This window comes from Pelobates fuscus, chromosome 13 (assembly GCF_036172605.1).
Source record: "Pelobates fuscus isolate aPelFus1 chromosome 13, aPelFus1.pri, whole genome shotgun sequence".
NCBI lineage: Eukaryota > Metazoa > Chordata > Amphibia > Anura > Pelobatidae > Pelobates > Pelobates fuscus.
Genome location: NC_086329.1, coordinates 50,582,901 through 50,595,747, shown reverse-complemented (window position 1 = coordinate 50,595,747; position 12,847 = coordinate 50,582,901). Strand labels below are relative to the sequence as shown.

Here is a 12,847-nt window from a genome sequence, read left to right as displayed (position 1 = left end):
TTAGCTCTTTATTTCAGTGCTCAATTATCTGTTCTCTCTTTTTGCCAATAATATCCTCATTAATTAGGGTTTGTGGACCATTTTATGCAGCTTCCGCTTGATTCACATTTAATAGTTTGACAAGCTTAGCAATAAAAAAACGGAATTATTTTTTTTAATCTAAAATATCCCAGAGTGACCTCTCACAAGCCAAAAAAGTGGAATGTGATAAGAGAGAGACATTGAGTCTTTTTTTTTAGAATATTCCTGTCCTCCCTGTAAAGAGGGTTCAAATTCAAGTTTCACGCTAGAAAGGAGAAATAATGCACAGACATTGCATGACGTTTTAGAAAGTTACTTTGATAGTCATTCAGATCCCTGGTGCGGACATCTGATGGGAGATATTGTCAGCTAGTGATGTGTTTACCCAAGTGTATTGCTCTTGCACTTGGAATACCATTGTGCAAAATACTTACCATACATTCCAAAGTTGCAGGATACTGATATGGCCTTCATGTTCTAGTAGCAAGTGTGGTCTCTGATCATCTCAAGATATTTTTGTGTAGTCGTTAATAACTTGCTTAGAGACCAGAACTACTTCTTCTGGGTCCCCTTCCCTTCAACAGGCGCTCAGGCATGTACATATTAGACAATTCTATGTGTTTTTATCTACCTCTGGAAGAGTTTATCCAGGAAGAACTTGTGATCAGGATTTGTATTGTTTGTGAGTGTATTATAGCTCTTCAAATGGGATGCACTGAATACCATGACTGCTAAGGACTATCTCTCCATGCATAATCAAACATGTTGGATCTAAGTTAATGTTGGATCTATTTTTATATAATGTGTTTACTTTTAAGAAAAAAGATGAAGAGCCATCTGTGAGGAAGTTGGTTGAAGATATAATATTAATAAAAGAGAACCACTTCAGCTTCCCTACACAGAAGATGGACAACAGTAAAGCCCCAGTCAATTTTCCAATACCCGTCGTCCGTTATGTGGTTAAGGAGATCTCATTGGTTTGGCATCTTTACGGGGGCAAAGATTTTGGCCATGGTTTTACTCCTGCTTCACCGGCCAAAAATTACATGTAAGTAATCTCCGTAACAGTGTCCATCCATTCACACACTCACGTTCTACGTCTCGTTATTGTTTATATTAGGCATACTGAGGACTGTACAAATTCCTTTCAAATGTTTTCTGGCATAAATGGTGATACTGTCATATGCATGGTAGGCAATATTTTGTAATTGGATATATTAAATAGGAGACCACACAAGGAACACATGAATTAACTGTAAAAAAAGAGTCTCTGTACACATGAATTAACTTTAAAAAAAATGTTGGGCAAAGGCCATGGCATTTTATTTTCATAAGAAGGGCATAGCAAAATTATTAATAAAACTGTAATATAAAACCTCACTTAAAAACATCACTAAACACCACAAAACAACACTGCGAATATCGGAGAGACTAAAGATGGAGGGATTGAGTAGGCCGCAGGTCTGTCCCAAGCAAAACCCTCCAAACATGATCGGACCTGCAGCTAGAGTAACTACACTTGAGCTTGCAAGGTTAAAGGATAGCATCGATTTTTAAATCAGTAGATGCAGACAATAATTCCCCCCAAAAAACTTAAATATCAGTTTTTCACGCAGCTTTCAGGCGATGCAACTGAGTATGGCAGTCAGGCCCCGGCCCTAAAAATGTTACTTCTAATGGTTATTTAAATACTCTACTAGACTATAGCCAGTCAGTCATTTAATTACCTGACCGCCCTAATACATATAAACAAACAAACATCAATACTGTATAACTTGCAAACCACAACTTTGCACCTCTTATAAAATCCAACAATAGAGCAACCATTATAAAAGAAAAGTAATTAAAACTGTTATGGCAATTACCCCACATTCATTGTGCCAGTGATACAATGGTTCATATTCCATTTTGTAAAGTTTCAGTCTGAGTAGAATATTGACCTGAGTTGGGACATATTATATTTTATTACCAATGTTTGTAAATGCAAATGCACTTGAATTTCTAAATTATTGCTATTCAGCCATCATACGTTTATTTTTTCCATCCCAAGGAGTCCCCACAGTTCACCATCTAGCACCCCCACACGGCGTGGAAGTTCCTTAGTACGCGGGGGCCGTGGAAGGAATCATGATCTTTTGATGGAAATACAGCTTACCAAGGTAAAATGTAACTTCTGCTGTTTTTTCTTGAGCTTTCTACTTCCTTGGACAGGTATTTTAAAAGGAGCGGAGCTTGTGTTGATGGGTTTATTTTTATGGGTAGCATCTCATTGAGAAATTAATATATAATATATACATTTCATTTCTTTACCAGAGGTTAACTCAATAGTCATCTTCTCATCATGACTGCTTACATTATCTTGGGTTTGTTATACTAATGTAACACTCACTACCACTTCCATGTCATTTTCAATATTCTGCGTCTTGTAGCCTTCGAAGTCCTGCTTAGAAAAACTTCCCCAAGAAGCTGGCGCTGGCACTAAGCTATGATAGACATACTGCATATCGTGTGTGTCTGAACGGAGTGGCATATCTCTCTCTTGTCCTATATTCCTATAGTGAAGTGTAGTAGATGCTCATCAGAGGAAAAATTACCGCAGCTGCAGAGCATGGAGAGCATAACCTTTAGGAGAGTGATTCTACTCTCTTCTGTCATTCTGCTCCTGGAATACCCATCTGTGCAATAGGGAGGGATTGTTTCTTTTTTTCCTTTCTTTCTGTTGAAGTATTGAAAAATCAAAACATTTTTTTTTTTTTTTAGCAATTTTGCATACCAGGTAGATTAAAGTTTCCCACAATCTTTTAAAATATGGTTACGTGTTTTATGACAGGTACACTTTAATGTTGCTGCATATCTGTCTCACATAACACTCTGAGAGACCTGCATTGGTCCTATAAATCCTAGGATCTTTCAGCTATCGGCTATCAGCTGCAGAAAAAAATAATCACTTGGATTTACTTTTTGCCTGACACTATTTGCAAGTAGTTTTTCGTCTTAATGAAGTCATGGTCCACAAGAGCCATAACATGTGGGATAAGAACTTTCTGTCTCCAGTCCAGAGGATCTTTATCCCATATGTTGGCTCCTGTAGACCGTGACAAAACAGCTAAAAGTGAATTTAGAAAAAAAAAATTGAGCATTTTTTTAAATTTTCAATTTTTGTAACTTCGGTACCTTAAGTATGATATAATACTCTCTCTTTTTTATTCTTTTAAATCAAGGTAAATTAGAGTGCATTTGATATGCATTTGTAATGCGATGTAAGCCAGATTCATACTTTGCAGGAATCACTGTTTGTTAGTGCAACATTTGAGCTTAAAGACCTATATTTTTTTATTGATTATCGTAGATCGATTTCATCACACTTTCACTTTATCTCAGCCTCTATTTATGGCTAATTCACGAAGGATAATCTCAGTAGAGATATATCTTTACAGATGCTTTATCAGCAGACTTGATGAGTCTCTTTAATCATTCAAGTGCAAATAACAATGTAAATACTAGCCTATAACCTTCAGATCTATATTAAAGGACCACTCTAGGCACCCAGACCACTTCAGCTTAATGAAGTGGTCTGGGTGCCAGGTCCAGCTAGGGTTAACTAATTGTTTTATAAACATAGCAGTTTCAGAGAAACTGCTATGTTTATCAATTAGTTAAGCCTTCCCCCTAATTCTCTAGTGGCTGTCTCACTGACAGCCGCTAGAGGCGCTTGCGTGATTCTCACTGTGAAAATCACAGTGAGAGCATGCAAGCGTCCATAGGAAAGCATTATGAATGCTTTCCTATGTGACCGGCTGAATGCGCGCGCAGCTCTTGCCGCGCGTGCGCATTCAGCCGACGGGGAGGAACGGAGGCGGAGAGGAGGAGGAGAGCTCCCCGCCCAGCGCTGGAAAAAGGTAAGTTTTTACCCCTTTCCCCTTTCCAGAGCCGGGCGGGAGTGGGTCCCTGAGGGTGGGGGCACCCTCAGGGCACTCTAGTGCCAGGAAAACGAGTATGCTTTCCTGGCACTAGAGTGGTCCTTTAAATAATGACTCTAGGGAAAAAAACATTCTATGGATAATTATAATTATGCTAGTGATGTTAACAGAGCCTGTGTCATCTGCTACTGATTCTGTATCTTGCCATTATCCCCAAATCCACTCCTTACTTTTAAGTCACACAAAGAATTAACTTGTAACCGTTATAATAAATGGCACATACTTGAATGAGTAATTGTGCTCATTAGTACAGTGTGAAGAAGAACATGATGGTATTTTCACAGATGATCAATGCTCAAATTGTTTGTGATCTCCACTCACAGGTAAAGTTCCAGCATGAAGTTTATCCCCCAGGAGGAGCCTCTCACGAATCTCATGTGGCAGAACAGCTAGTATCACGGCAAGTGTTCATAGTGCAGGATCTGGAGATCCGTGATCGCCTGGCTTCCTCTCAAATGAATAAATTCTTGCATCTTTACAGTAGCAAGGAAATGCCCCGAAAAGCTCACTCAAACATGGTAAGTATGTTTGTATATGTGCAATGCTTAAAAAGCACCAGTATGTTTAGGGCTACCGTAATTAGTGATCATCCAGAGATAATCGCTAATCATTAGTATTTGGAATAAAAAGGGTGGATCTTAATGAAGTGGGTCATGACTCACGAAACATGTAGATAGGACACAGCTTTAGAGGTAAGATTCCTGGAAGGACAGCAAGAGAGACTGAGTGTAGATACTGCAAAGCTGGACACAAGACTGAGACATTTTTCATTGATATTTGTGTGCCGATTAGAGCACTTTGCTTGTAAGTACCCTATGTTAAATAATTCATAAGTGGACCTAAAATGTTCCCGTTTTGCACTTAACTTTCAGAAAATATTGGAATTTTAGAAGTTTCACTGAGAGGACTTTGTGTGGAGCAGCATTTTGGGACATGCCATTAATAGTTTTAGGTCTCAGAAACAAAATTTGCAAGTTAAGATTTGTATATACTGTATTTCTCCATGTATAAGACACCCCTTTTTTGAGCCCAAAATAAGAAATAAATATTTTAAACATCAAATAGAACAACTCTGATATTTTAGAGGTGACTTCTGAGGAGAACAACACATTTCTAAATCTCATGCCTCTCTGTGAAGTTAATGTCTCCACAGTGCATGCTGGGAGACTACAGCTCCACAATACATCAGTTGTTGTGAGGACATGCTGGGACATCACAGCAGTGTTCCCTGATCCCGATTTCATCCACCATAAATATAAATCAAAAAGCATGATCTACCTGAGGTGAAGCAAACCTTATTACGGCTGCTTCTTTCATGGTGTGGCATGTCTTTGGAGCTCCGTTGGTGGTAAGTGTTGACGTCTGCTGCAGCTCCCACGCATATAGGGACCTCATTGCCACAGCATTCAGAAGCAGATCGGCGGTAGGGAGACCAGGTATGTGTGTGGGCTGTGGCACACTGAAACGCGGCAGGTGTCATCTTGGCTTAGGCACCAATTATGACGACCTCCAATTTTAGACTTTAGAAAAAAACAGTCTTATACACTGAAAAATATGGTATGTGTTTTAGGGATTTGGAATTTGAGTGGATTATTTACTACATGTTGAAACATTAGGAAATATGCCATCTTTCCATTCATTTATACAACTCATGTTAACATTTGAGGAGTGTTCCTATTTAGAAGGTAAAAGGTGCAGTGGATAGAAGGAATCTCTTTACCTATTCATTCCAGTTATATTTTTTAGCTTTATGTTTTTAGGCAGTTTCACATAAATCGTAGGGTTTTCTACATGTTTGGTAGCAGGTAGAAGACATTCCAGCTATCGATTCGTAAGAATTACCTAGAAATATCAAAGTGGAACTTAAGAGTATCGCACATTATTAGGCCGAAGGACAATGTGGTATCACAGGTCTCTCCAAATTGTGCTACTTTAATCCAAAGAATAGAGAATACAGGCATTTGAAAAGAAGGAATTTTTTTTTTTTTTTTTAATTTCTTCCAAAAAATAAAAAAGTTAAGTTCTGATAGTTTTAGAGCTAAAAACTTGAAGTGCTCTAGGTCTCAACTTTTTTTCCAAGTGTCCGCACTTGAGACATCCTAAAAAAAATGGCCACATTACACACAAAAAGCTTTCTAAAAATAGTAGTGCACACTTCTTGTGTAGTGGAAACCACAGCTTCTGCTACTCCACAAATGGCTTTTCTGAAGTCATTACCTGTTTTAATTTTAATCTGTTTGTTTTGTCACCCATATCTTGCAATCGTGCAAGTTTCAGTTCCTTTTCCATGTATTATGACATTATGAATAAGAAGGAGAAATCATTATCAGAAGTGTGACTTTCACTAGAACCAGCAAGTGGTATTAATTTACTAACCTCACTGGATGCTCCACTAACCTCATCCATATACTTCTTCGTTCCCCCACTACTCCCAGTCTGCCCCTCCACCTCCCCCAGTGGATTGACATTTTTAGTTTGTTTGCGGTACTCTACTTTCTTTACCACTTTATCTGGTAACTTACTGGACATTGATTGCACACTGTGTTTACTGTTTGCATTTGACAGAATAGATACTTGGTTACATGTGCATAAAGCTCAATAAAACGTATATTTGAAGAATTAAAAAAGATCGAAAATTCTAGTGAGCTCAGGATTAGCAATCTTAAAAAAAAAAAAAAAAAAAATGTGGAAAAACACATTGCTGGATGAGCAAAGAATGTGTACATTTGTTTAAAATAGATTATCTGGTGTCAAATAAAGTACCAGAATGAGAAGTTTTGAATAGCCAATACCACACTGGGGTTATCACTTGAGGCAAACCACATGTTAGTTCACAGAACAGTGTGGCTAAAAATGTACATTAAAAGCTATAGTGTTTAAAAACAAAGTTCCTGTTGACAGATTAGTAAAATATTAGCCTGTACCTGAGTGGTAGATTGGTTTATTCACCAAACCAAGACTTTTGAAGAATTAAGAAGGCTATTAAAAATTTTTTAGGCCCAAATAACAGCGTTGAAAGTACAACTTCCAATTTTTCTATGTCTACTGTGAGCTTGAAACCCGCAATTCCTTTTCAAATTCTTCACGATTCTCTTTTTAGCAAACAACCCTGTTTCTGAAAAAAAACTCATAGATGCTATGGTGTGGACATATTTGACTGCCATCAGAACTGGCTCACTAATCCTTATTGAGGACATAGAAACATAGAATGTGACGGCAGATAAGAGCCATTCGGCCCATCTAGTCTGCCCAGTTTTCTAAATACTTTCATTAGTCCCTGGCATTATCTTATAGTTAGGATAGCCTTATGCCTATCCCACGCATGCTTAAACTCCTTTGCTGTGTTAACCTCTACCACTTCAGCTGGAAGGCTATTCCATGCATCCACTACCCTCTCAGTAAAGTAATACTTCCTGATATTATTTTTAAACCTTTGTCCCTCTAATTTAAGACTATGTCCTCTTGTTGTGGTATTTTCTATTCTTTTGAATATAGTCTCCTCCTTTACTATGTTTATTCCCTTTATGTATTTAAATGTTTCTATCTTATCCCCCTGTCTCGTCTTTCCTCCAAGCTATACATGTTAAGATCCTTTAACCTTTCCTGGTAAGTTTTATCCTGCAATCCATGAACCAGTTTAGTAGCCCTTCTTTGAACTCTCTCTAAGGTATCAATATCCTTCTGAAGATATGGTCTCCAGTACTGCGTACAATACTCCAAGTGAGGTCTCACCAGTGTTCTGTACAATGGCATGAGCACTTCCCTCTTTCTACTGCTAATACCTCTCCCTATACAACCAAGCATTCTGCTAGCATTTCCTGCTGCTCTATTACATTGTCTGCCTACCTTTAAGTCATCAGAAATGACATGACTGCTGACTGTAGAAGCTAGAGGAATTTTCACAAGTACAGAAAAATAATTTGGGCAAAGACCCAAGAAATACCTGTTGAGTAAGGCCTCAATTTAATGTCAGCTGATAGGTGTCATTAACAGTTTTTCTGTTCCTTATTAGCCATTTAGCAGTTTAAATTGTGGAATTCCCGCCATTAAAGGCTTATCGTAATGTAAAAAAAAAATGTTCCGGATAACAAATTTGAAAGCACTATAAAGAGGGCGCCAGTTCTGATGGCAGTCATATATAATGAATACAGATACTTAACCCCTTAAGGACACATGACATGTGGGACATGTCATGATTCCCTTTTATTCCAGAAGTCTGGTCCTTAAGGGGTTAAAACAATTCTCACCTCCATGATGACCATTGGAAATGGATGAGACACCTGCTATCCTAATCACCTCACCCAAAAATGGCTGCTGTATCAATTAGGGTTGTCCACAGATGCAGTGTTTGTAGTCTTTATACTGCTTTTTCCAGTCTGAGGAGGTTATAAAACTAGGAATATCAAAATAGATTGAACTGCGTATATGTAAAATGTCATGTTATCTTTTATACTTAACTTTTCAATGACTATTTGCAAAACCCAGGATAAAATAGCCAAGATATGATTTTATAGCCAAGTTAAAAAGAAAATTCTATACTGGCTATTTTGCCTTACATTTTGCAAAATTAACAATACTGAAAATATAAGTGCCTTCATAATGTGTATGTGTGTGGGATTATTTTTCCTTCTTTTGTTATAACCAGTGTTTAATAAGGTTATTTATATTTTCTAGCTAACTATCAAAGCCTTACATGTGCGTCCAGAATCTTCACATTCGCCACAAGAATGTTGTCTGAGAGTAACGCTGATGCCACTGCGCCTCAATATTGACCAGGTTTGTAAAAATCATGCATTTGTGTGCATACACAGAATTCTGATAAAATAATGGAAACACTAACTGAATAAGGAATTTAAAGAAAAACTGTTACTTGGCTGATTTTAACATAATGAAATGGCTAAATACTGTCTTAAAATGTTTTTATTTTACTGACATTTTTTACCAGCCTTGGTCAGACAAAGTATGCAAATTAACTCTTGCAGTACTGTATTCACAACGCATGTGTGAACACTGCATTGCTGGAGAAAATTCAGAGCTTGTGTACGGAACTTCATCATTCGATGTCCAAACGTACATGTCCATGCTCGACGCATCATGGCTGCAACATGGAAGTACATCAGATAAAAGGTTTTTTTCACTTTCCTCTACTCAGGGCCGTCTTTAATATTGATTGGGCCCTGGGCAAGCATTTGCTTGGGCCCCCTGGTCCCACTCCGTGGAATGCAATCACGCCTTCAATTCCAAAACTGTGGCGGAACTAAAGTAGAAAGACCCTGGTGCAAGAATTTCATTGGTCCCCCAAGGTTGGAAAGAAGGTAGAACCCTATCTGTTGTACAACTCCAACAATGCTTTGACAGCTGGGGCTCTACCAATATCCCATGCTTGCAGGGTTGTTTTTAGCACTGTGTTTGTGTGTTTGAATGTAAGGATGTTTTTGTATGGAGTATGTTTGTGTGAATGTATTTGTGTGGGGTGTTAGAGTTTGAATGCAAGTGTGCATTTATGTGTAGTGCTGTTTTTTGAATGTAGGGGTGTGTGTTTATATATAATGTTGGTGTTTAACACAGAGGTGTATTTGTATGTAATGTTGACGTTTGGATGTAGGGGTGTATTTGTATTTAATGTTGGTGCTCAGATGCTCAGGGACACAGGTACACATGCTGACACACATGCAGATACACACACCGACTACATACAGATACACACACAGACGCATACAGATACACAGACAGATACACTGAGACATACTGACACACAAATACATACAATGACAGACATACTGAGACACCCTCTGACATACTGTGACACAGGCACATACAATGACAAACATACTGACACACAGATACATACACTGACAGACATACTGACACACACACACGGGCACGTATACAGACATACTAACACACACAGTATGTCTATCAGTGTGTGTGTGTGTGTGTGTCTGTGTGTGTGTCAGTATGTCTATTAGTGTGTGTGTCAGTATGTCTGTCAGTGTATGTATCTGTGTGTCAGTATGTTTGTCATTGTATGTGCCTGTGTGTGTCAGTATGTCTATCAATGTGTGTGTGTGTGTGTCTGTATATGTGCCTGCGTGTTTGTGTCAGTATGTATATCAGTGTATGTGCCTGAAACACACACAACAGGTACATATACACACACACAGACACACTGATAGACATACTGATACACAGGCACATACACTGGCAAACATACTGACACACACAAACATATACACTGATAGACATACTGACACACACACAGGTACATACACTGACAGACATACTGACACACACACAGACACACTAATAGACATACTGACACACACAGACACAGATAGACAGATGGTTACGTACTGATAGGCATACTGACACACACACGGGCACATACACTGACAGACATACTGACACACACACACACAGACCTACTGACACACACAGATACATATACTGTCAGACATACTGACATACACACACACACACGCAGACTTACTGACACACACACACACACACACACACAGATACACGGACAGACATACTGACATACATGTAAAATTTAAATTTTTAACCCACCCTCCAGTTTCCTACCTTTTGCTGGAGGGTGGATTCCCTGGGGTCCAGTGTGCTGCCTGAGACTGATGCGAGTGAGAAGCCCCCATCCTCACTGCCTCCTCCTCCCTCCCGTGCAGCTCCTTCTGCACCTTCCCACGCAGCAGCTCTCTTTATGGTAGGAAGTGACTCGCGGCTGTCACTTCTTCCCAGCTGGCTGCCGAAAAGCAAGGGACCCGGTCACGCTGTTAAAGGGCCACAGCGCCTGAACGGGCCCCTGCTGGTACAAGCCCACCGGGTAGCCCTAAGTGCATGGGTCACCCGATGGGACCCGGCTAAATCTACCGGGGAACTTTTTTTTTTTTTTTTTTTTTTTTTTAGAGCAGCGGGGCCCACGGGGCAGCTGCCTTGGGTCACCAGGAGTAACTGGGCCAGGGGCAGCTGCCCCCTTGCCCCGCGTTAAAGACGGCCCTGCCTCCGCTTCATTGTTCAACCCAATAAACGCTGAAATAGTGTTGTTCTGGGGTAAAGGAGAAAGAAATTGCAATTTCTACTCTTTACATTTGACTACATTACAATTACAAATACAGAAGCAGACATGAGTAATATTAGGTTGATTGTCAGTTCGTATGGGTCTACTATAAAAGCCATCACACAAGCCGCACTTTTACATAGGACTTTTACAGTAACATGAGGCAACTAACACTGACTTGGATTGCATTCTAACCTTTTACTGGTTCAAAACGATTACCACTGCTAAAGGCAGGTGTTGATAAAAATCAGTTTGAATAATATTGAATTTAGAAATATATTAAAAACCGATTCATATACTTGTAATTTAAAATATCAGATTTGGCGATTCAGTTCCATTTATCATAATCCTTAATAAATATATTTTAAAATCCTAACTCCTTGAAAGATGTTGATAAATGATTATTATTTTTTACTATTTTGCCAAAATGACCACAAGAGGGGGCATGTCTGCTAAAAAGTATTTACTGGGAAGCTATTGTAGCCCAGTTGTTAATAACATACAGTGGGGACTTGACTCAGGTTGGGTGGGTGGTTAGATTACAGAATGGGGCTGGACAGATGCTATCACATCCTTCAAGGGCAACTAATTAAATAACAAACAGGTGGAAGGTGATTTTGTGTCTCGACCTGTGGTGACGGGTGGGTGCTGACCAATTGTCTCCCAACCATAGGCGGCAGGTGGAAGCTCTAATTTGAATAACCCAGGATGGGGGGGAGGAACTAGTATTTAATAGTTATACTTTTTAATATAGAAAATTATTATATTGTGTAATATATACTTTAAATATGTTTTACTGTATAGATTGTATGTTTTATTTTCCTGGCTAATCATGGCAGCATATACACATGGGTTAGCTCCTCCCCTACAGCCGATAGGACAGGAAAACCACCAAGGTTTTAAAAGGAGGCTCCATCCCTAAGTTCCTCAGTTTTTTTCCTGTCCTACAGCCCTTAGGACGTGAGCAATTTGCTCCCTTTACTTACGGACATGTATGTTTTTTTTATCTTCATTACTTTATTTGCCTGTTTTTACTGTAGTACATTATGCAGTTGTGCTTTTATGCTGTGATGCATTTAAGCTTTGATATCTTTAAACTAGTGCTTTATACAGCTGTACCTTATTTTTAAGATTGTGGTACATTATGCGGTTGTGCTTTGGCTAGGAAGCATTTAAGCTGTGTGGCAATTAAAACTTAATTTAAATTTGCATTTAATACTGTTGCATGTAGAACCGCAAGTCATTGGAAACTGCAGTACATTTGGAAAACTACAGTGCATTTGAAGACTGATTTATTTTAAAAACTGTGATACATTTTGGAAACTGTGATACATTTTGGAAACTGTTACCTTTTATACCTTGAGGCCTTTAGACTGTGGTGCCTTTAAACTTTGACTTTTTGCACCTGGTGGCCTTTTAAACTTCCTTGCAGGCACTTTTGTTATCTATTTTGCTTCCCCTCGGTCCCAGTGATTTATTCCTGGTTCCCTGGGTGTTTAGGGGCCATGTAGGCTTCAGACAGAGTCCTCTCCCTGGTCTCTAAACAGCAAACACACTCGGAATAGGCCCACATGTGTGCAGTTTGGGCCTAATACAGATGACTTGCATTGTGGGAATACAAGTTGTGGCAGCCATCTTGGATAAGGGCAATTGCCAGAAAGTTCCTAAAATAAAGGGAAAATTACAGTAAACATACCACACTTATTTGGTAAGTATTTGCCGGGTCTCCAGACATGGATAAGTGCTGTCTTCAGCCTGTTTTAAAGCT

The 12,847-nt window shown here is 39.0% G+C and overlaps 1 protein-coding gene across 2 annotated transcripts in view; it reads left to right on the top strand.

Moving 5' to 3' along the window:
* The window catches only part of ATG2B (autophagy related 2B), a 103,214-nt gene that overhangs the window by 66,511 nt on the left and 23,856 nt on the right, over positions 1-12,847 (top strand). For both annotated transcript variants that reach the window (XM_063439825.1, XM_063439824.1), the window contains exons 31-34: positions 840-1,069; positions 2,072-2,180; positions 4,325-4,519; positions 8,676-8,777. In XM_063439825.1, the coding sequence (XP_063295895.1) occupies positions 840-1,069; positions 2,072-2,180; positions 4,325-4,519; positions 8,676-8,777 (636 nt within the window). The remainder of the gene's footprint in view (positions 1-839; positions 1,070-2,071; positions 2,181-4,324; positions 4,520-8,675; positions 8,778-12,847) is intronic.